General features: G+C 41.2%; 1 protein-coding gene across 4 annotated transcripts in view; it reads right to left on the reverse strand.

The window, feature by feature from the left end:
- The window catches only part of LOC139462312 (gamma-aminobutyric acid type B receptor subunit 2-like), a 164195-nt gene that overhangs the window by 37835 nt on the left and 99893 nt on the right, over nt 1–26467 (reverse strand). For all 4 annotated transcript variants that reach the window (XM_071243943.1, XM_071243944.1, XM_071243942.1 and 1 more), the window contains exons 4-7: nt 12586–12768; nt 5169–5270; nt 4213–4278; nt 1430–1624 (exon numbers count right to left, since the gene is read on the reverse strand). In XM_071243943.1, coding sequence (XP_071100044.1) covers nt 1430–1624; nt 4213–4278; nt 5169–5270; nt 12586–12768 — 546 coding nt within the window. The remainder of the gene's footprint in view (nt 1–1429; nt 1625–4212; nt 4279–5168; nt 5271–12585; nt 12769–26467) is intronic.

Consider the following 26467-nt stretch of genomic DNA (forward strand, 5'->3'; position numbering starts at 1 on the left):
GAGGGAAGCCCGAAGTGATGCAGGTCTTAGACGTTTTTCACTTCGGTAAAACCCACGAGCACGGGTATGGTGATGACAACCTAGAAACATAATCGGGGCCCACAATCATAGGTTCTGGCGTGTCCAAGGGACGCAACTCTGCACATCGAATTGTGTAGCCTTGAAAGAGAAAAATCTATCTATAACAATACCCTTGTCGCAGTACTGTATCAATAACATCATCAGGGATATGACAAAAAGAGCTTCACATATCGCATCAGTGATGGAATTAAATCTCAGGTCTTCATCTTGGTGGGAGAAAGACTGACCCAAGGCTCCTCTGCGGATCCATGTTTAAATAATGTTGTCAGGGACTTTACATGCGGGAGCGATATCTTTAATTCTAAAGCAACTTTGAACACTAACATTTAAATATATTCACAGGACTCAAATTGCATCCGAGGGATTTGACAGTTACATAATGAAGGGACTATGTCTACCCCAACCTCAGCTTAAATCTAGGTACTGAAATAACCTCATTGTGTGAAACTTGAACATTACGTCTGTGTAATAAGGATGTTACGTGAATACAGATATAGACAAATTGGGAATGAAGACACACTAAGCTGTTTTTAAACGACTGGAAATCTGTCTGAAAGGCATTCTGCTTCAGCCTTATGCTCTTGTAAGTTAATTATAGTGGAGCGGCGACGGGGTCAGTGGAACTGACAAAATAATACAGTTTAGACGCCTTCAACTTCATGTATGACTTTTGCAGAAGTCGACGTAACGCTCTATAAGTCCGGGGGCACGAGTGGCCCAGTCGTCTTAGGCGCCGCGATTCGCTGTGCAGAGTTGCGTCCCTTGGGCACGCCAGAAACCTATGATTGTGGGTTCGAATCCCGGTTCGCCCCGATTATGTTTCTAGGTTTGTCAGCACCATACCCGTGCTCGTGGGTTTCAACGAAGTGGTAAACGTCTAAGACCTGCATCACTTCGGGCTTTCCTCCCACATTAAGCTGACACGCCGTGATATAACTGGAATACTGTTAAAAGCGGCGTTAAACCCAACTCACTCACTCACTCACTCTATAAGTCCATAGTGCTCCACGCGTGCGAATCCTGTGTGAGATGTGTAGGGAAACAGGCAAATCTCATGGGTGAATGAGTTGGGTTTAACGCCGCTTTGAACATTATTCCAGTTATATCACGGCATGTCAGCTAACTATGCAGGTCTTAGACGTTTACCACTTTGGTAAAATCCATGAGCACGGGGTTGGGGTTGACAAGCATGGCAACATAATCAGAGCTAACCGGCATTCGAACACATCTCATGAAAGGCAGTCTGAGAAATGTGAATACATTAACAGTACATATTCAAGTCCCGTGAAAGATGGTTTATCTCATATGAGTCTAAAAGAAACAATTAGACGATTGGTCTTAAACTAACCAATCCAGAGACAGTTGTTTCGTTACTGCTGCTCAGCTCCAGGAGGTCGGTTGTTAGGCAACCGTGCACCGTATCATTCATTTCCGACTTTGTGCACGTGATCTTCGAGTCAGGTTTTCTCCACCATCCCATATCCTCGTACTCTCCAACAATCATCCACTGGTAGCGAGCGCCGTACATTTGTTTCTTGTGAGCCTGTCTTGAAGGATAGAATAGCACAGTGAGACCCCGACAAGACGCACCACTAATACAGTGAAATCCCGACAATACGGACCTCTAATACAGTGAAACCCCGACAAGGCGGACCTCTAATACAGTGAGACCCCGACAAGACGGACCTCTTATACAGTGACACTGTCAGTACCGATACCATGCCTTCCGATCGGTTTAGAAAAGTCTTCATATATGAAGGGCACTACATTATAATTAAATGATAAATGCGTTAATTGCACCAGTTGGCAAATGCACTTAGCTTAACTGTCCTGCCTAAAGGAGTTCCACTGTAATACTTATCAACGATTTATCAATTGAATGTCTTCCAGGACTATTGTTATTATAATAAGAATTCACACAAATAACTTTTTCATAGGAAATCATGAATCCATTAGTCTAATTAGAACTGTCCTTATCGACAGCAGTGTGTAATCTCACCAAATCTAGCACAATTTTCGATCGATGTGTTTCAACCAAAATAATGTCTTTGTTGGTTACGAACACATAATGGTCGCTGAACACAAATAAAGAATCTATGACAAGTAAATAACAGTCTATCCTGCTCAATCTTTTTCGATCTAAGACTGATGAAGATAATGGTTGCATAATTCTCACGTGCCTCTCAGATATATAATATTATTCTCAATGGTCTCTCTGACCGTTTAGAGTTATAGCTCCCACATGTTACCCCAGCTGTTTAGATATATGATTCCCACGTACATCCAGTGTGAGAGAGGGTGGCAGTGTTGGTTACGTAAATATGCTGACTGCACGAGCACATAGCAACGCCATGACTCCGGCGACAGTATATCTAGCCTCGTTGAGACGCTGCACTTGTGTTTACACAGAAGACGGTTTAGTGGTGCCAGACAAACTCCCTAACCGCAATCAATATAGAAATTATCCTAGAAATGGTGTTCAAACATCACTAAGCTGTGCACACGTACCTGAAATACGAGTTTGTAATTTTATGATGAAAAAGGCATTGTCCAATATCTTGAATAGTTGCGTTGCTGATAAATGCGGTATTTCTACATCCGGGTCAATTTCCCCTACCGTTCACAATAAACTGCGCTTTCATTCAGTCTTCTAGTATTGTCATCTATTTCCTGTGCATTTGTTCATTATTCATTATCTACTGAAAATTGTTTCTTTGGCCAACTTTGAATTGACCTTGACCTTACACCATTTGCGCCAGCGGCAGACATAATAAGACTACCCGTTTAGAGAAAACGTACCATTGTAAAACTGTTTGATTCGTGACATTATTATTGACCAATGCATGATTTCATAGATGACACTTCAACAAACTATATTCCACACAAAATAATCTAAAAACCATCTGTTTGTTTCTTCAAGCTTTTATGGTATATCGTTGGTGAATATATCCCTCAGCATGTTAATAGTAAATCCCTAAACCCACTCTGTAAGTACCATAGGCACTGCTAGCCATACCATTAATAGATCACCTAAATAACTGCGTGAGTGTGAACACTCACCAGTATAAACATTTATCTTCCAAAACTGGTTAATTTATACACACAGTAGGATATACATGAATGTATCCATTTACCCCCAAAATTTTGAATGGCTACCTGGTATGCATGTGAGGTTGTGATTGGTTGATTAGTATGCATCTCGTTAGGAACAACTTTCGTTCAAAGTAAGGAAAAGAATTTATGGATGAACAACTTCTTTATTACAGTTAAGAGCGACGTTTCGGTGTAGGTTCTAACACCGTTATCAAGCAAGTGATGTACAGAGTGTGGTTAGTAAGTATATACACGTATATACAAGTAGGAGGCAATGTTTATACAGTAGGGTAGATATTGTTATACTGAAGTAGAGAAGCCTGTTATGTATACACAACGGTAGTGATGACAATCATGGGTGACGTCAGGGACATAAACAAATGTTAATATTAATTCTTTTCCTTACTTAGTACTCCAACTTCTAAATGCCTATCAAAGAAGTTAAAATTTCGTTCATTAGACCAAAATGGGAACAAACACAACTCATTTAGTTATTCTTAATTAAACTGTTTTAAAAGTGCTACGGTTTGACATTTGATAACCGTTTTTACTCACGGTACTTTGATAGGTGTAATATATCTTGAAGAAACTTAACCACGTGCACTTTTTTGTGGGTATTAAGCTTTATAGCAATGCGCACTTCATCTGTGTTAATCCTACGCGAACAGACTAATATACCCTTAAGACACTGTCATAAAAAGTCTGCTTTCAAAAATGACTAAACATTATCAGTGAATTTACATGATAGATAGTATCTCGTCCCCGTGTCTCTTTATTATATGACTTTTATATACTAGTATTTGATATGCAAAAACCAAACGTAGACGCATCTGTGCATGCACTTACATTGCAAACGCTATCATACACCTCGTAGTTTCAGGTCATCCTTTGAAGTTTGGACTGAATTATTTATTTCATCCCAGCAATGCTTTCAACAAAGTAAACTCATTAATAGTCTATGACGTAAGACCTATCCAAAGTGCCTGCAGCCTGAGAACGAATGTGAGCTTGAAGCATGTTCTTGGCTACAATACGTACGGTACAGAAGACCCGTCTGGCGGTGCTTTCGTCAAAGTTCCCCAGTATTATCCGTATATCCTCCGCCTGCGAACATAAATAGTCCGTCAATGAATGCCCATACAGAAACATGGGCCTTAACGTGTAATTTTATCAGTTATTTCCAATATCTACCCATGACGACAAGATAACGTCTAGACTCGAAAGGCGAACACAATCTGGGATTTGGCTACCGGAAAGTACCAAAACATTTTCCTGCAAGGCAAATCCACTTTTGGTTACACGACGTCGTCGCGTACACTGTTATGTTTCATTCAGTATACTAAAGTGGCTGTGTAATAAACGCCGAGGAACATCGGAACAGTTGCACTGTAATTACCATGTCTGAAACTATGCACTCTCTTGTTGTCGTCTGTGGATCAAACAGAGATTTGATTATTACTCTTACGTGCATTATATGCCTAAACGATACGAAGTTTGTGTTCAAATCCCCTTTTGTACTCTGATCCATGGTTGATGTGCTGCATTGCCTCTCTTTTAACACATATATTGTCTTATGGAATTATGTTTTATCTTCTATATTCCCTTAACTGCAGAGACCGCCTCCGTGGTCTGGTGCTAGAGCGTTCGCCCGGGGAGCGGAAGGTCCGGGGTTCGATCCCCGGCCGCGTCTTACCAAAAGATGTGAAAAGATGGTACTTGTTGTTACCCTGTATGGCGCTCGGCATTAAGGGGCTAAAACAAGGACTGGTCGGCTCGGAGTCAGTTTACTGTGTCTGAGTGGGGTATTCATGTTAAACTGCGGCATGGTATCTCAGTGTGCTTGCACTCTAAATCGGCATCAGTCCGGACTAGTACAAGTAGCCACATACACACACGTGCATGCACGTCGCTATATAAGTGCAATAATCTTGGACGCGACGTTAAACCCAATTTCACCTCACCTCACCTTAACTGCAATATATTATTGTACTCACTTTTAATTTTTCTAATGCCGCCTCCGGGTCCACCGCGAAACTCTGTTCCTGGTCAATCTTTATGTTTGTCTTTTCTAGGAGTGTCACCAAGCGGTTGTGTGCCTGTTAGCAAGACAAAGAATGTATATTGTATGTAGACCTGTATGAACATTTGGTGATATCAATGGTGTATACAACAGGTTATAAACAGGTGTTCATATCGATTGCGTATACATACGTGTATGAACATGTGTATGTATATGGGCGTGTATAAACAAGTGTTCATATCGATTGGGAATAGAGACGTGTATGAAGAAGTGTTCATATCGATTGTGTACACATACGTGTATAAACACGTGTTCATGTCGATGGCGTATACAGCAGGTTATAAACAAGTGTTCATATCGACGATGTATACATACTTGTATAAACAAGTGTTCATATCGATCGCGAATACAGACGTGGATAATCAAATATCAATATCTATGATGTACATACAGAATCGTTTAAATAATTTTTCATATCGATGATGTCCATAAATATGCATGTACATGTTTCAAATTATTCATGTCCATAAATATGCATGTACATGTTTCAAATTATTCAATCCATCCTGCTCTGGCATTTTCACTGGGTGCCAGGCAGCCTAAATCCAGACCTTAAATACGACAAACCAAAAAAACCATTAGGGTTCAGGTCAATTGGTCAAAAAATAAATGCCGTCTGAAGTTTATATGAAATATGTGAAATGCTGGACTTCCTCATCTACGTAAAATTTGGAGTAAGACATTTCGGCAAGAGACAGGTATCATAAGGGGCACCAATTGTGCTCCCCTTCTTGCTGACCTATCTCTTTATGCATATGAATCGGAATTTCTAGTCGGATAGGAGAATCAGTTTGGTCAGGAAGTTTAACTCTAGCTTCAGGTTTGTCAAAGATCTGACATCGTTCACTAACCATCAAATAGACAATTCTGATTTACCCACCTGAACTAAAATAAGGACTTATGCATAAAGATTCAGAGTTACGAAAGACTGTTTGACGTGAGAGATGACTTCATCCTTCCAACAGGCACCTTTCCCTTCATGTCGAGCAATATTCCTGCAGGTCTAGCCTTTGTGTTTACATTTCACATCTTTTGAGGTACAATACAGCACGCTCTTTCTACCAAGATTTCAAACAGCGTCAAACTACTCTCGCTCAGTAAAGCTTTCAAAACGTTTGTGGTAGACATGTGGAGGACATTTCCAAATTTGACGCATCAGTGACTGAAATGATCAGATGAATAATTGACTTGCCTATACATTTGTTTGTGACGTGTGCCACCAGGATACGCTCACCTTTTCGCAAACACCTGGTATCATCACTATTTGATAGTGATTCAAAAAACACATGATCCCATATTGCTTTTGGCAGAGAAAGGTGTTTTGTCGATTTTATTGCGTGGAAATTATCTGCACTTGCCCATTTTATATAAATGGCTCCCCCATCAATGTAGGTGTTGTTTCATGTAACTGTCAGTGTTAACGTCTATGTCAAGTCTGCTTGAGTGCATCCAATTATGACATATAACATACATCCTGAACATAGTTAAATTCTTTTTGTGTGATAATATATGTTAACTCCAGCCTTTGATTGTGTTATGTATTTAGAACCAGGAATATTTACAGAAGCCTTGACGTTTATTGTGACTGTGTTTGACGTGCGTGTAGGGTGGTTGTTACAAACAATACCATCTCGTGGTGGTGCCGATATTGATTCAAGAAGCAAGGAGGTAATTGCAGTTCGGGACACGAGTGTATAATGCGATTACCACTCCCAATTACGTCACGTTCGAAAGCACGGACGTGATAGAAGGCAGCCTTCATTAATACAATTTTAGCAACACGTAAAAGGGGTGATAATTTCAATATCACACTTCCATTTAATAAATATGAAAGGATCTGTTCACTAATCGATGGAATCTTTTTGCCCTAATTTTCAGTACTAGTGGGTTAATATCTTTAAGCCATGACCCTGATTAAAAAAGGTTACCAGAATAGATCGTAATGGCATTAACGGCCTCTTAATAACACTCATTATAACTCTAGGTCATAACATGAAATATGACCTAAACAGGTGCTAAAATAGGTGCAGGAATAGCTCATCGAAAATGTGAAACTGGTGCATTTTTCCTGTTACGTTATGACGAAATATGGGACCAAAAATTAGTTGTTTATGTTTTGTTCCACTAACCTTGAGTATCCCATTTTATAAATGATCAAATCACTTGATATTTTCTTACATACCCATTTCTTTTATGTTTGCCACACTCATCTCAAGTTTCAAACACTTAATGCTGTTGATTCGCAAACGCTTGCCACCATACTGCCGCATGTAACACTCCTAGCCCCTTTATTCAAACGACTGAGCGTTTGATGAAATTAGTACCCCAACACCACCTGCAGGCCCATCTGTGCCGTATCTGAGTCGATACGTGTATTTCCGGCGGATTATCGAGAAGGTTTATTAGTCCATGTTGTGTAAAGAGAGGACTACTTCTTCCGGCTGTTCACCCATTACGTGGTGTTACTCCGCAGACATTACCGGATGTAACTTCTCAAGTGTGAAGCAAGGAGCACGAAGATGACAGTCCCGGTGGGCAACTGTCAAAAACTCTCCGATCTAACACAGGCGATCAGAAAACCGTTCGTCAGAAAAGCATAACGAAGGCCAGATGATGCACTCAACTTCATTCGACTGGGGAATGAATAAGGAAAAAGCAAACCGAAAACAGAATTAGATTCACAAGTTATACACAAGAAACAATGCCACCATTAATGCTTACAGTGATGATTATTTTAGTGAAGAGTGGTTTCAGCGCGTTTGGCAAAGTTCCAGCAACTTCCAGAGGGGAAACCATGAATAGAATTCACACATTGTATTCACGATGAGCATAGAACCTGGGTCTGCGGTGTGGCGATCAAACGCAATTAATCCAACCACTAATTGCGGTACAAAGGACAAACAGAAAAGATATGTCCTCTAAACGTAGACAGATAGACATATGTTGAATAGACATAAAGATGAAATGGGATCGACTGACAGGTACAGATAGACAGAGTAAGTGTGACATATACAGACAGAGTCAGAGTCAGAGTGAGTGAGTGAGTGAGTTGGATTTAACGCCGCTTTTAACAGTATTCCAGTCATATCACGGCGTGTCAGCTTAATGGTGGAGGAAAGCCCGAAGTGATGCAGGTCTCAGACGTTTACCACTTCGGTGAAACCCACGAGCACGGGTATGGTGCTGACAAACCTAGAAACATAATCGGGGCGAACCGGGATTCGAACCCACAATCATAGGTTTCTGGAGTGCCCTAGGGGCGCAAATCTGCACAGCGAATCGCGTCGCCTTTGACGACTGGGCCACCCGTGCCCCGTGAGAGTCAGAGACTGAGACAGACAGAGTCAGAGGGACAGCGACAGATACAGATACAGGAAGATACAGACAGAGAGACAGATACACACAGAGTCAGGGAGACAGGGACGGGAAGACAGAGCCAGCACCAGAGCCAGATACAGACAGTCAGTGAGACAGAGACACATCCAGACAGAAAGACAGACACAGAGACAAGGAACCAGAAGGATACAAAAACAGACAGAGACAGAAGGACAGAAGGACAGAGGCAGAGAGACATATAAAGGCAGACAGCGACAGAAGGATCGAGAAAGAATGGCAGAGACAGAAAGACATATACAGAAACAGAGTCTGACAGAGAGGCAGAGGGATCACTAAAGAGAGACAGAGAGGTTGTGAGACTTGGCGATGTCGCCGTGACATCTGGGAGATGTGGAAGTGTGCTGAGACGGCATTTTCATTTGGCTTTTTTTTAGAATCAACATCCCATAATTCAACCGTAATTCCATTTCGCCGAGATGCAGGGCAGCTGTTATTAAATTATTAAAACAAATCTGAAAAACTGCTTTATCTTGCTGTCATGTAAACGACTTGTGATATTGTCAATGCTATTTTGATTGCTTCTTGCTGAGGGAACAGGCTTAAAATGGGATTTGTTGCAATGTTATATCACTTCTTCTAAACATAACTTTTCTCGTTCATCACATCCATTACGATAGTTTAAACAGTGCAAGATGAAGATCAGCTTATACAACAAATACTAACATGTATGATGACGTCAAAACAACTGAGCTAGCATGTGATAATTGACTGGCGAAGGAAAGTTCTGGGAGTTCTTGTATTCAGGTTTTTTTATTCACGATTGTGAAAGACCCATTGCTAACTAAATAGAACATTTCCATATGAACAGACATCAGGTGTTTCACCATTCGAAATATCTGACCTTTCGGGATTCATTCACCCGTTGTTGTATGACATTTAAGGCAAAAGTGCCGAGACAACAAGATCAAGTATTGCAAGAAATAAAAAGATGTGTTAGTTAGTACGTTGATGTCAATTCAATACAAATCGGCGAGGTATTGATATTACCGAATACATTAAGTTCGTGAAATACTAGAGTGTTTATTGATCAGTAAAATAAACCGAGCTAATAAAAGTAGAAAATGGTTTCTTGACTACTGAAAGTCAGCCATGGTATCAACGTCAGTCCATAAATCAAACAGATCGTCTTCAAAGTTATCTTATCGCAAAGACTGACAATATCGCATTTCGGAACGGAATCCTGGCTAACTGGAAAACGACAAACAAAGCTATTCATGTGTCAGATGTTTCTTTATAAGTGTAGACACAATATATACTCAACAATTTAAAGGTCAATATGGAAATTCATACATTCAAAGGACGGTGGAGTAGCGGTAAACATGGAGCGGCAGATAAAGAATTCGCCCCACATGTCGAATATGTGTTTTCGATTCTTCACCAGGGAATACATAGTGAAGCCCATTTCTTGATCCCCGCTGTTGCTGGAATATTGTTGAAAGCGGCGTAAAACTATACTCACTCTTACATAAGATTTATTTTTTCTGCTGAAATATACTTCACATAATGCTTACGCATTAGTTGAATAGTGGGGCAAAAAAGGTTCATGTGAAAAATGACTTCCTTCAAGAGACACAAACTTATCGTTTCTATCACAGCATTTGTAATTTCCAAAAGTGCTGTGAGTTGTCAGATACGCTGTAATGGGCTCTTAAGAAGACAACTGACAACTAAGGACACCACTAGAGAAGTAGGTATATTGGAAGGGGGTCATCTCGACGTCAGGTTGGTCGTTATTTAAACATGACTCATAGCGTTATTGGCAAATCGTCGTACAAACTGGTCCTATTGGGAGAAAATCCAAAGAACTATTCAACAAGAGAGTCCGATCACCTGTGCTTCTGAAAGAAGTCATCCATTCAAGTCTTTGAAAGTCATTTCGAAGTTGCCAGAAAATGAAGACATGAAACGTTTATGGAGACCACCTTTTTACTGTTTGTGACGACAAGACAATTTCTTGCTCCTCCGTCTTTCAACGGATGATTACGATGTTGAAGAAGTAACCTTTATGCGTCGTTACAAGCAATAAAAGACCCGTTATCCTTAAAATGTTTCATGTGTTCAGGTCATCTATTCTCAACTCGACATTGAAAGGAATGTTACAGAGCAATGTCGACACAAACATTTCGGAGCATCAGTCGAACTTCATCATCTAGAGTTAAGAGCTTGGTGTCTGGCTCTGTGGCCATCTCTGTCTGTGCATCACAACTGGAATGCCAATAAGTTGCAGTGTGTTTTGCTCTCAGATGAGTCACATTTTAGTTTGATTTGTGCGATGGTCGACGCAAAAAAGGCGAATCAAAAGGCAAACAAAAAAATGGACGATTCCCGAACTGCTGTGTAGAATATGACAGATTTGGCGGAGGGTCAGTCGTGGTTTTAAGGAGGAATAGGTTTGAGTGGATCAAAGGACTTGTACACAAGAAGGAGTGGAACTTGTGCGATCCTTCATCTTATTGATGGATCTTATGCCAGTGCCATAAATGGTGATAACAATTTCGTTCTAATGGACGATAAAACCACACCAGACCAGAACGAATGTATCTTGAGAGGTAAATAAGAGTTGGGTTGACCAGAGTATTGACTTGACTTCAATCACTTTTGGTTGTATTGGCAACGCTTACGTTTTCTTCCATTTTGCCAATTCAGAAAAAAATAACAGCGATCATTAACCTTTCAGTTAAAATTTATTTACTAATAACGTCTTTAGTTTCAAACGGTCTTAAAATCTCCAAAAATATAAGGGATCATGAAACATAAATGTTATGATCGGTCGTCCGAAGAAAGTTCAGATTTAAAAAAAAATGACTGGTATAGACTTGTCAGAACTAGCAGCTAACACACCCTCAACAGTCCATGTGGATTAGGCAATTCTTCCGAGCACTTGGGGAGAGGGGTCATTCTTGATTTTGACATCATCAGTGAAAGGGCGTCTAATCGCTTTGAGACATTGGTATTCTTGATTTCCATTACCCACAATAACACGAAAGCTCTCAGTTGTTGCTTTAATGCAGTATTTATGGTCAGATTTGGAATGCATCATCCACAACGTGATGAATACCTAAAGGGGTTATTGGCATGCTTCACACTGGTGGAACTCGGTGAAAGTTGGGCAATATGTTCAATGAGTCTCTGTCTGTGATTTGCAGACATTTGGAAGGGTTTCTGCAGACATTCCGCACAGGGCGCTCTAGCTCCTGGATCGATTGTTCAGGCGTTACGAAAACGAGCCAAAAGAACAAATCAAAACGTTGTTCACTTGCGCCAGGCCGCTGGAGTTCAAGTTACTGACCAAACGCTTAGATGTTCTCTTTATGAAGCTGATCGACATGCTCGATGACCACGTGTTATACCATCATTCACAAATCCACACATTCCAGCCAGACGCCAATGGTGTTTTGAGCGTAGAAACTGGCGGAATCGGCGATTGTATCATGAAATGCTTTAAGATTAGTCCTGATTCACTCTGGATTGGACTGGACGAGACTTTATTTTTCGCATCCTTCCATAACCATCACTAGATACCTCTTTGTATTTATGTCATCATCTGTTGTTTTCGAATGTTTCTTTATATATTTTTTTTCGTATGTGTTGGACCCGTGACGATTTGGGTTGGAATAGATTTTCAGCAGCCCATGCCTGCCATAAAATATGACTATGCTTGCGTAAGAGGCGACTAACGGGATCCGGTGGTCAGGCTCGCTGACTTGGCTGATGCATGTCATCGCATCCCAGTTGCGTGGATCGAAGCTCACGATGTTAATCACGATGTAGATTCCTGAAATGCCTTCATGTACACTGTGTTGTGAAGTTTAAAGCCATACCAAGACATACGTCACCAATTTGAGGAATCGCACAGTGTCTACAATTGCCATCAGACACTGGCACTATCTCATCAGAAAAGTCACATACAGGCATCAACAAAAGATCAGACTCACGTAATTGTACTTGGCTGAACCTTTCGGATCAAACTGGAACAGCGTCCCCACACGTGTCCAGTTGTAGCTCCTTAAGAGCGCCAATCTCGCTGGGTTGAAGTCAGAGTCACTGGGTACCGTCCTGAAGAAGAATGGGTATTTATCCCTCTCTGACAGCAGTGGGTTCGTGTCGGCGTAGGAGAGCTGAAGGAAAATAGTCATTGTTAGATTGTGTGTGTGAGTGAATGGGTCGCCGCTTTGTACAATATTGCAGTTATATCACAACGTATCATCTTAATATAGGATGAACTCCGAAAGAGAAGGAAAGCAAAAAAGAAGGCAATCAACCCACGATTGTAAATGTTGCTGGCAAATCATGATCAAGGTGGATCTGGGACTTAACCTTACAATCAGTGGATCCAGGTACAACTAATGGACGTAATTCTACACTGGGAATTGTGGCGCTATAGATCTCTGGGAACCTGCCCCGACACAAATCTTTCTTCATCATATACATGCAACTAATCTGTAGCTACAGTGACTGTACATTCTGTTGTTGAGGTACTATGTGGCCCAGTTGCTCATGTGCCCACTTGCTTGGGTTATACCACAGATTAGGATTAGAAAATATAGCATAACGCTTTCTAGAACTCCACTATTTTAATCTGTCACCGGTTGTTGCTCCATCTATGCACATATAACGTTGCGTTAACGATTTGGTGAAATTTACTATGCACTTGTTGGTTCACCTCGGGGTGATATCGCTTGAATGTTACTAACAGCATACAATTTCACTCAGTTGGTGTTTTATTGTACTTAAGTCTAATGTGGGATTCATTAATGCACACATTAATTATCCCCCGCCACGAAGTGGAAGGGAGAAATAGGAATGGGTGCCGTCCGTCCGTCCTTCCGTCCGGCCGTCCAGCCGTCCGTCCGTCCGTCCGTCACATTTCGTTTCCGGAGCAGATCTTGAAAACCGTACCATATTTCTTCACCAAACTTGGCACATAGATAGATCTAGTGGTGAACTGGTGCCTTTTGATAGTTTGGGATTTTTAAAAAAGTTATTTTTTGAGTTTCCATGGCACCGACTTTGATTTAGACTGAAAATGGCGGTAGTCCTCGTTTCCGGAGCGGATCTTGAAAACCATACCATATTTCTTCACCAAACTTGGCACATAGATAGATCTAGTGGTGAACTGGTGCCTTTTGATAGTTTGGGATTTTAAAAAAAGTTATTTTTTGAGTTTCCATGGCACCGACTTTGATTTAGACTAAAAATGGCGGTAGTCCTCGTTTCCGGAGCAGATCTTGAAAACCGTACCATATTTCTTCATAAAACATGGCACATAGATAGAGCTAGTGGTGAACTGGTGCCTTTCGATAGTTTGGCATGTTTAAAAAGAATATTTTTTTAGTTTCCATGGCACCGACTTTGATTAAGACTGAAAATGGCGGTAGTCCTCGTTTCCGGAGCAGATCTTGAAAAACGTACTATATTTCTTTACAAAAAGGCCCAGTGAACATAGTTCACAGGAGCTAATGCATTGCACACACCCGACATGTTATATTGGCGTGGGATGTGAGTATTTCATGCTTGTTTAGTGTCCATGTAAAATTAATTTTATCGCAAAGTACACAATAGCAGACTCGATAATTCATTGATGACCGACACATATACTTTTAAAACCGCCTGTATTCACCCTCATTTTTTATGCAGTAAATAAGGTTCATTCTGCAAAGCTCGGTCGAAGTTACCTAAAGAGAGACAGACAGGTTTGACTATATTAACTCAGCGTAGGCTGATAGGGATACCAGAATCAAACCTGTGAATACGAGATACAGTGACCCCACCAAGAGTTACTATGATGACATGTAATCGGTTTGAATACGGTATCCCTTTATCGTCGGGAGTACCATAATCGTATGTGACAGCATTGTCATCGAATTAACCATTGTAATCAATAAACATTGAAAGAATGATAAATAATTGAAACGTCATCTCCTTGATCACGAGACGTTTCACCGAAACGCGTAGACTGGAAGATATCACCCTCGACACGTATGATGAGCATGATACCCACGTAGTTCTCTGAAGAGAAGGAACCTAGTCTAAAGCAGATCACATTGCCTGGTAGTTCACAGCTGTTACAGGTTCGCGCACAGAAGTGTAGTGTTACTGACCCACAGAATCAGTCTAATGACTCCCATGAGACCTTTCAACGGAAGTAATTTAAGATAAAAGCTGCAAAACATAATTACTGACTACTGTTGAAACAGAACTCAGTGCTCTAAACAGATAACGTACTGCTGATCACCCTAGGGACTCGATGGTACATAAGCTTATTCAGGAACGTTTAAATAATCCCCCATAAAACACTGATGTATGCAATTTCCCCAAGTCCCGCGGGATACTATCAATGTATAGACCAATGTATTTTGGTTTGTAAGCCATTGAGGAATGTCTTTCATGTAGAATCGAGGTCACCACACGTACACGTGGTCTACTCATGTCATGCCGATTGGTCTATCCTCTCAAGAGTATGTATCGTATTGAGATAAGTTTCACCAACATAGTTTTTAAAGGGCTGAATTAAACAATGTTTTATCCGATAAAGGTGTTTGGGTAATAGATCTTATGATAATCTAAAGGGAATTTCACGTTTGGCTTCAAAATGAATACAGAACCACGAGGTTCTGTAGCTCACCTTGGACATTTGGATTGTCGTAGATCAGCTTTAGCATTACTTGAGATATAGATTATTTCTGTTGGAACTAATTCCTTTCGTCGTCACATATGGGAGATCTTGGAGAAGAATAGGTCCCCTGTGTCCCATGCTTGTCGTAGGAACTGCTTTACAATGTGTGAACAGGCCTCCAAATGTGTGTCGATTATGATGTATGAGCTTCTTGTGGTCACCTTGCACATTTGGATTGTGATGGATCAACTGCAGCGTTACTTGAGATAGCTTTTTGTACCAGGTTTTTTGGGGAAATCTGAGAGTAGAAATTGTGTTTCCCATGCCTGTTGTAGGAACAATGTGTTACCAGGCTGAACGTGTGTCATGTCGATTATGCAGGTCATACAGCGAACTACTGATCTGCCTGGGACTTTTTTGTAACAAGACGCTTTGATGCAGCACGGACTTATGACACAGTTGATCTCCGTCCATAGATCCATCTCAATATTCCTATTAATCTGGCCCAAACTCGATTATTTACAGACCGCCCTCATATTGCTGTAATATTGCTGAATGCGGCGTTAAAAAACAAGAAGAAATGAAAACACATATTGTGTCAGGATGCACACAACCGGACAAAATGACCAATGAAATTACTTCCCAAACTAATCAATCTACGTAAGCCTGGAGTGACGTTATTGTGCAAGAGTCCTTCCGTATCCTAATTTACATATATTTGGAACTAATAACTGTGTTATGGCCCTCATCGAAAGTTTTGAAGTAGTGTTCCTTCCCCACAAGAAAATAAAATAAAGTCATTTCACGCATGGGAAGTTTGGAAGCAGCTGTCATTCCACCGATGTCACTCAACCCAACATGTATTCGAAAAATGGGGTAACTCATCAAGGAAACTTGGAAACCAACATACTTTATGACGACAAGTTTAATACAGAAAGACCGCCTCCGTGGTCTAGTGGTAGAGTGTCCGCGCGGAGAGCGGAAGGTCTGGGGTTCGATACCCGGCCGCGTCATACCAAAAGACGTTAAAAGATGGTACTTGTTGTTACCCTGTCTTGCGCTCGGCATTAAGGGGCTAAAACAAGGACTGGTCGGTTAGCAGTGTGCTAGCACTTGAAATCGGCATCAGTCCGGACTAGTACACACACACGCGTGCATGCCCGTCGCTATATAAGTGCAATAATCTTGGACGCGACGCTCAACCCCAGTTCACCTCACCTTTAATACAGAAAATATATACAGATTGCTCTAAGTTAGACTATATCCTTATCCATATTTGAAACATTTGAAACATTAGTAGAAACACGCTGTATATTTTTGACGTCAAGAAGTATTTCCTAGTGACTGTAAACATTATTGTTGTCACAATGCCCCTGACAAAACGTCCCAAGGAAGCATACATGTAGTTACCATTGTAAACCTGTTGAGTCAGCATGTGTTTCTCTGAAGGTTCAAATACCTCCTGCTTTTTTGCATGTCCAAAAATATCAATGGCTTCAACGGCTTTAATTATATTGGAAAAACTATTCGAAGATCAAAAGCATATCCTCTTTAAGAGCGGGCATCGCCCGTGTGCTTTCTGAAACAACATAGGTTCCAGTTGCAAGCACAAATGTTTGTGACAGAAGCAATTAAAATGTTAGGTGACAATTTGTGACCGTCTAGTTGTGAGTTATCGTATTTCAACGGTACTTGGATGCTTATGGTATCAACCATTGGTTTCGCTTGTTCAGAATTGAATACCTCCAAGGCTCATTGATAAAGATGCCATATTGTAAGCGCGGCGCAAACCAACATACCTGTAACGTGGTATTGAATAATTATATTTATCCCATTTGTCTTGCATTGCAATGTAGCGCAGTGATAATAAATTCTTTAGTTCAAAATTTATGAAGACAAAACACGCCTGTGTGTTTCCCTTTTAGATTCTCACTTGAGAGCTGTGATAATCAACGCTAATAGGCAGCAATAATATGGATTGATTTCCAGCCAGTTAAATACACTCCGTCCATTTGTATCGCTTTAACTTCACCCCATTGACGCTTTAGATTTGAATGGCTCCTCTCCCTTTGATGGATATGGCATTCCGATTAAAATGTTGATGTTTCTTCCACATGCCACAATACACTGGAAATAACATCGCTGACCATAACAAACTCATGCTCCGGGGCTATTCTTCAGGGAAATTATGTCAACGTTAGAATGTAAGGCGTTGCCAGAAAATCTGAACCATTAAAGTTTTCTATGAATAGTGATAGAGGTTTGTCACAACAAACTGATAGCCTCTGTCCCAAGAGAGAGGTTATCAGCCGAGGCTCAGCGCAGAAATGCCACAATCACACAGCTACAAAAGCGATCCATCCCAAAGTCCGTTGTAGTTATTTCCAGGAAGTGCTGCTTTTGGCATGCTTTGTGTTCTTGTTTTCATGTTCCATCTACACATCCCAAAGCCGTTGGCGACAGGGAATCGACGTCAAGTCTGATTGTGATAAGCCTTAACCAAACCTCTCTAACACAGACGGTGAAATGAGATGTGTTATCACAACAGTGCTTCCATCACGTGCACTGAAATGCGTCTACCACGGGGCCACGGTATTGAATAAACACACAATGCCCAACACAGGATAGTGTCGCAAACCAGATTTATTGGCGCGTGTTATAAGTGTAAATGTACTACAAGAAAGCTATGTATACAAGCGCAACGTTCCCGACCTAAGTGATAGGGGGCACGCAAAGTAATAATTCACTTGCCGGTGGGTCTTGAGTCGTCACTGACTCATAACGGGTTAGCTAATTGGTGGCTGTCTGTCTATGTCCTCCCTCCTACCGTGGAGTCTCAGCAAACAAGTCATATTGAATCAAGTCCCCATTGGACGTACTCTCCTAGACGGTCACTGTTTTCCATTCCGGCGGGGTCTGCAGAATAACCTCATACGACGATGGCTTAATTCGGTGCGACAAGCCACCTGGCCGTATTCTGTAGCGGAACGCTATATAATGACCCAGACTCACATAGATCAAGAATACAAGATGATCTTTGATGGGCTCGACAGAGCCGCAAATTATTATTAGATAGCTGTTAGACGAGCGGTAGAAATCTTATTTCGGTTTTGCCTAACCTGTCATGGCGTGTCCATGACTGGTGCGTTACACCGGTGTGCTCTGACCCTGTGGGTACTGTCATTGTCATGCTAAAAGGAAGACAGCGACCAGACAATTCATTTGTAGCTTACTGCAGTCTGGTGTGGCCTGGGGTGGGCTCACTTATCAGTAGTAAATTACATGAACAAGAAATAACCTATTCAGGACGGAAAATAATACATTGGTCAACATTTAGTACTGGTGTCGCTTCAAAAAGCAAACCCTATCTCCCGGGAGGGAAATGGGGTTGATGATATTAGGATGTATAATACCACATGTTAGACTTAATCCAACATCAGCTAAAGCGTGGTTCAGGCCACTGCAACAGTTATCAATTGCTCCTTGGAATTTAATTGTTATTGGCAATGCGTTTCTGTTCAAGTACAGACCAGCTGCTAAATTAAACATCTTGCTTAAAACTTGAGGGCCCAAATTATTAAAATTAGTTGGAAAGATTAAAGGTTTTACACGTTTACTGGTATGAAATCCATAGATACCGGTATGGCCATCTATAACTACTGTCTCTTAAGTGTCCGGGAATATGATCCCGCGACCAGTGGTTCTTGACAGCTGACAGACCCCTTCAATGGTTTGAAGTCTTCACGATAACTTATATACCCTCGTCCATTCTGGTAGTAACACTTAATTACAGCTACACAGCTATGGAACATTTTACTGGCATTTACTTCGAGAATTATGTTTGAGAAGATTTTATTTTTCTGCTCACGACCAAGAGACTGCCGAATCCCGAAAACGCTAAAATGGCATTACTTATGTTTAATATACAACATAACTCATCCCGACTCTCAAGTGAATACGGGTGTATATAATATTCAAGTTTGTTTCAAACACGAAAATAATGCTGAGCATAAAATGGGTTCCCAAGCCTTTTACCATGGCACAATTACCTTTCTCTTCCAGAAGTCTCTCGGTCATCAAGGGTTTTCATTATTTGCAGCGACATCAATTTTGAATAGAAACACATATTGGATTAGGAAGGAAAAGTGTTGAAAAGATGGGCCAATCAATCGAACAGTATCTAAGGGGCATGTGGTAATTTCCCGGCGGGTTCGAGCCTCTGCCATGTGAATATTTAACAAGGTAGCCTCAGGGTCCGTTTCTCTGTAGTCCAATCTGTGGGGCGAGGCAATACGCCTACAGCTTCATGCGTACAGGTTACACAGGAAGTCAACAGCCACTGATGTCGGTCGGTGTCACAGATATAACACTGTACATTGGGAGAGGTGATGATACGGAAAGAAATGGATGAGTTAGGTGGAATATCCACACAATTTGGTTGGTAGATGAGTTGTAGAAATAATTGTTTTAATTCAATAACATTGGTAGTTACATTGAACCACCGGGTCTTTTGGCAAAGACATCCCACCTTCTGGACGATTATTTTTTTGAAAGTCGTTTGATAATTATAGGTAACATTACTGAGCTACCAAGTTTCATGAATCCATTTTATTATGTTCTTGTAAGTTCAGTTAGAGCGTCTCGACAGGTCTTTATTCGAAGACTTTGCAGCGGACTCTGATATCACGACATTCCAGGCGTCCATTGACGTTTCATAGGATGTGAAAGCTTAAAGGCAGTGTACATTTTCTATCTTGACGTAGTACTTAGTGTCATGTGCGAAACGTGGACATTTTCCCTGTGTAACTGTTGAACTGGTATTAATATACTATAGGAACTGGCATTTGAAGGTTGGTGGCACTTCACCGTTACTGACAATTAGCCTAAAGCTTGTTTTGACAATGCTGTATCAAATAGATGCTCGTGATTAATTGCAAAAAAAAAAGGAGAAGAAAAAAGCCAAAGACCATTTTCAAATGTAAACCTGTCATCATGTGTCTAAAAATAGATTCTTCTAATATTATGAAAAAAGCTTCACAGATAGTGTTCAAAGGAACCCCCTTGAGAGAAACAAATATTGGATAGGACTCAGAACAGCCAGAACACTGTGAACACATAGTGAACAGCAATGGCACGCAAACAAGAAGGAGAGGATATGAATAAACTGTAAGATAGGAAGAATGAACGTGAGATGACGATTTAACAGTTTTAACTGAAGGGTGACGGAATTGAAACACCTTTCAACAAAAGACACTAAATAGGCAAATGTGACGTAAAAGGATAGATGAACTTTTTACTTTAAGTTTTGAAAGTTTTATTACAAGCACTAAATGCATATTTAATGTTGTGGTAAGTGGAATGTGTATTTGCTTGAAGGTGTTATCCAGGGCTGAGTGCACAGTAGCAAATGGCGTGATTCAATTCAATAAAACTGCTTATTCTTCTTTCTCCACAGCACAACATGAGTAAATATTTTATTACGAACAGAAGGAATTTATCGCCTTGTGGTAAGCACATCAAAGGCGTGAATATTGGTATATAGTCAGTGTCCCGCGAACATTCAATGAGCGAATACTCTGATGGTTATGTGGTTGTAAACAATAGATCATCTAAACCACAGCGGTCGTGCATATAGAATCAGTCTTGAAAAGGCAAACTCACTAGTGTGAGCTTATATCTACACAGGTTCGATTGCGCACTACAACAGGGCATACTTCTGAGTTGGTCTGATCTTGTTCACCAATAACCAAAAAAATCCACAGTCAGTGTACATTTTGAACACCAAATTCCCATTTTTATAGTCACCTCTTACGACAGCCTGTTTGCCCCTGTCACCAATGAAGTATAGTCAATGCCAATTGACGGCGTCCTGTCTTCACTAAAGTTGACTGAACTCATAAACAACAATATATGGGTATTGAAAACTAGATATCATTTGGATATATCTTGTCATAAAGTAATGGAAATTTCAGGCATTCTCTAAGTATTTTTCTTTTGATCTTTTTCAACCAGCTGAAAATGTCATGGTACGATAACACATACTGTGTTAACATGTCGAACATGTCGTCGGGATACAATAACACGTAATGCATTAGTCGGAAATATCATCAGGATACGATAACACGGAGTCCATCACCAGAAACGTCGTCAGGGTACGATAACAGGTAATCTGTTAGTGGAAAACATCGTCAGGGTACGATAACACATAATTTGTTAGTGGAAAACGTCGTCAGGGTACGATAACAGGTAATCTGTAAGTGAAAAACGTCGCCGGGGTACGATAACAGGTAATCTGTTAGTGGATAACGTCGTCAGGGTAAGATGACACGTAATCTGTTAGTGGATAACCTCGTCAGGGTACGATAACAGGTAATCTGTAAGTGAAAAACGTCGCCGGGGTACGATAACAGGTAATCTGTTAGTGGATAACGTCGTAAGGGTACGATAACAGGTAATCTGTAAGTGAAAAACGTCGCCGGGGTACGGTAACACATAATCTGTTAGTGTATAACGTCGTCAGGGTAAGATGACACGTAATTTGTTAGTGGATAACGTCGTCAGGGTAAGATGACACGTAATCTGTTAGTGGATAACATCGTCAGGGTAAGATGACACATAATCTGTTAGTGGAAAACGTCGTCAGGGTACGATAACAGGTAATCTGTAAGTGGAAAACGTCGCCGGGGTACGATAACAGGTAATCTGTTAGTGGATAACGTCGTCAGGGTAAGATGACACGTAATCTGTTAGTGGATAACCTCGTCAGGGTACGATAACAGGTAATCTGTAAGTGAAAAACGTCGCCGGGGTACGATAACAGGTAATCTGTTAGTGGATAACGTCGTAAGGGTACGATAACAGGTAATCTGTAAGTGAAAAACGTCGCCGGGGTACGGTAACACATAATCTGTTAGTGTATAACGTCGTCAGGGTAAGATGACACGTAATTTGTTAGTGGATAACGTCGTCAGGGTAAGATGACACGTAATCTGTTAGTGGATAACATCGTCAGGGTAAGATGACACATAATCTGTTAGTGGAAAACGTCGTCAGGGTACGATAACAGGTAATCTGTAAGTGGAAAACGTCGCCGGGGTACGATAACAGGTAATCTGTTAGTGGTTAACGTCGTCAGGGTAAGATGACACGTAATCTGTTAGTGGATAACGTCGTCAGGGTACGATAACAGGTAATCTGTAAGTGAAAAACGTCGCCTGGGTACGATAACAGGTAATCCGTTAGTGAATAACGTCGGCAGGATAAGATAACACGTAATCTGTTAGTGGATAACGTCGCCGGGGTACGATAACAGGTACTCTGTTAGTGGATAACGTCGTCAGGATAAGATGACACGTAATCTGTTAGTGGATAACGTCGCCGGGGTACGATAACAGGTACTCTGTTAGTGAATAACGTCGTCAGGATAAGATGACACGTAATCTGTTAGTGGATAACGTCGCCAGGGTACGATAACAGGTACTCTAGCTGTTAGTGGATAACGTCGTCAGGGTAAGATGACACGTAATCTGTTAGTGGATAACGTCGTCAGGGTAAGATGACACGTAATCTGTTTGTGGATAACGTCGTCAGGGTAAGATGACACGTAATCTGTTAGTGGATAACGTCGTCAGGGTAAGATGACACGTAATCTGTAAGTGAAAAACGTCGCCGGGGTACGATAACAGGTAATCTGTTAGTGGATAACATCGTCAGGGTAAGATGACACGTAATCTGTTCGTGGAAAATTTCGTCAGGGTACGATAACAGGTAATCTGTAAGTGAAAAACGTCGCCGGGGTACGATAACAATTAAAATCTGTTAGTGGATAACGTCGTCAGGATACGATAAGACTTAGTCCATCATATGAAAACGTCGTCAAGGATCGAAAACACGTAATGTGTTCGTCGAATAAGTCGTCAGGACAGGATAACACATAATCTGTTACTCTAAAACGTCGCCAGGTTACGGAAACAGATAATCTGTTAGTGGAAAACGTCGTCAAGATACGATAACACGTAGTCTGTTGGTGGAATACGTCGTCGAACGGTAACACTTAGAAGCCTACCGCAAGCGTCACTAGAGTACGATTACATATCATCGTCCAATCTGAAACACTGTCAATTGCAATGACCAAAAATACACAGTCAGTCGAAAAAAGATTCAGAAGACCAAAACATCAGTGTACGATAACACAAAGTCAGCTCGCCGCTCTTACCTTGTTGACAATGGAATAGATTGAATAGTCGGTGTCGTTCCTGTCATCAGTGACGTAAATCGAATACCAATTGCTGATTTACAAACTCACAAACGACAATCAGGGTATTGAAATTGTAAAGAAATGTATCATTTTGGCAAATGTTTGTAAGGAGAGTAAAGAGAATTTCAAGCAAAATCCCAGCCTTTTCCTTGACCTTGTTGTTGAAATTGACATGGCGCTTTCATCACCGAGTAATCAGGAGTTTTGGTGATTAGATCTCTTCGCTCGGGTAAAATACTCAAAATTAATTTTGATTCAACATGAAAACTCACTCAAAAAGCGAATTTAAATCTGTTTCAAAGGCTTTTCAATTAAGTGACATGTATGGAAAAACTCTGCGGGGAAAGTTTCCCCTAAATCGGAAAAAAGACACTGATTTATTCGCCATATGGCGGCATTAGAAATACAAAACAAGCCTGTACTTTGAAAATATTTTCAAAGGGTTTGATGCTGTTTATTGATTTAACCCAGAAGTATAAAATTAAACAGAACAGCATTAGAATTCCAGAGATGATGAACATCCTCTCCGCACTCTTTTCTATGATTTTTTCACGTTCAATTATCGTCCTTTAGCTGCCAGGATCCGCTAGCCGTGAGTTGAAATCCGGATGATTATGCTCCGAGGTTTGTCAATTTGGAAAAAAAAAGATTCTTGCTCTTGGGGTTCTCCGATGTGGTAAACGCCTGCATGCGAGCTGCATCCCTTCAGGCCTTCCTGTTACATAGAACTCAAATATTCCCCAAAGCGTGGTTAAACCCATTTCAGGCAAAGTAGTTCTGGTCATTGAGCAAATTAGTTTTTTGTGTCGCTTTGAACTCTATTTTTGTTGCTGCACAGAATATCACCCAAATGTAGGATTAAAGCCAAAAGAGACACATGCATATGGACAGTACATGGGGTGACACTTGGAATCAAACCCATGACCACCTGGTCACGGCAATCTGCAAAATCTAAAGACTACCGTTAGTCAATCCAAGATTTTTACTAATGTAAGCTGGCTGGCTGGCTGGCTGGCTTGTTGTTTAACGCCGCACCCAGCAATATTCCAACTATATGACGGCGGTCTGTAAATCATCGAGTCTGGATCAGACAATCCAGTGATTGACATCATGAGCATCGATCCACGCAATTGGGATCGATGACATACATCAACCAAGTCAGCGAGCCTGACCACCCGATCCCGTTAGTCGCCTTTTACGACAAGCATAGTCACCTTTTACGGCAAGCACTGGTTGCTGAAGACCTATTCTACCCCGGAATCTTCACGGGTCTAATGTATGCTCCAAAATATCTTCACCTGCTAGCCCTTGTTATATCACTGGAGAAGGTAACGTTTTTTGACACCTGTCCTCCAAATATCTTTAATAATGAACACTGTAATGACCACGTGGCGCGTGGCCAAAATGCACAACACACGGATAAGGTGAAGTTGATCGCGTTCAGCAGCTTGACGTTTCTAGGGCTTCGGTCCTACCCACACTGAAGCACGTATGCTGTCTCCGTTGTCAAATACAATATGCCTCTGTTCACCCAGCAGTGAATGGGTACCTTGTACGATGAGATGTCGACGTGACTGTATACACATATGTACGTGTACTTTTCCACATTGTTACATATGTGTGTATCCTTTCACGCCTGCACGTATAGGTTTATATTCAATTTGTAGTGATGACGTAGGTGAGTTCATGGAGTGCAACTCTGGGAGAAACACTCTTACAACTTCATCGTGGACGTCATAGAAATTGTCGAAGCCATACAATGAGTAAATTCACTCTGCAGTCAGGGTGCGGTAGAAAATCCGTATTTAAAACCCCTCTGAGGTATGATAAAACATATTCAGCTTGTTGCAAACGTCATGGTAAGATTATCGACCAGTCAAAAACGTCGCCAAGCACGGTGACACATAGACAGCCTGTCGTACAGGGTACGATAAAACACACCAAGGTTCTTAGGCTACTGCGTATTGTGTGCGGTGTATTCACAGTGACAACCTTTATTAGCCAGATTGTATTGGGGTTATTACAGGGTTAGGTGGGCACATCAGTGGCTACACAGGTGCACCACGCCACTAATGGACAATCCTCACCGGAGACCACATCCCATCACAACCGCCGACATTGGTCGCACATGACACACTAGTACCAGCTAATGTATGGCCACGTTAATGGAGAAGCCCCGACCTTACGGAGAAGTCGCCAACAAGACAAACACACCGTCTCTGAAGACCCTACTAGCCCTAAGCCTGTCTAGTCACCTAGTTTCAAAAGCCTCAGCATGCTTTGGTCAGTTAGAAGCCTCCGATCCTTTTCCGTATCTGATAGAATACGAACACAGGCGGTTATTATACGAAATAATGCTAAAAATATTTACACATCGTATCCGACATCGCATTTCGTCAGTGTATTGTGGGAAGTTGTTACATAGGAATGCACTGTTTGTTCAATTACCGGTATTCTTCCGTTAGGACCAGGAGGCAGATGTTGAGGTTTGATCTGTTTTCTCAGCGTATGAAGATATATAGAGTTAAAGCTTAATACCGTTTCCGATCCAGTCTGAAGCTAATGCTCTAATACGAACGTTAATGCTCTATGAATTACTGTATTGATTTGTGTTATCAGGCAGCATAGCATAAAGACATCAGAGGCGGAGATGCAGTGGAAGGAACGTTACTAAACGTCTCTATTAGATATAAATACCATCTTGCTTCGAAAAACAAAAAAAACTGCGACTGCTGACATTTCCGAGGGTCTCATCAACAGATATAAAGTGCTAACCGATCGAAGTTCTCTCTTTTTTACATTGACATTTGAGTGACTCCCAAAATGAGATTGACGGCTAACGTGGTGATCTGCAAATGCAACATTACTTTCAGCCACAGCACCAACGGAAATATGTAAGGGTTACGTGTGATAAAAAAGGCCATTGATGGTAACATTAAATGGG

This window comes from Haliotis cracherodii, unplaced genomic scaffold, assembly GCF_022045235.1.
Source record: "Haliotis cracherodii isolate W230 unplaced genomic scaffold, xgHalCrac1.p SCAF_15, whole genome shotgun sequence".
Taxonomy (NCBI): Eukaryota; Metazoa; Mollusca; class Gastropoda; order Lepetellida; family Haliotidae; genus Haliotis; species Haliotis cracherodii.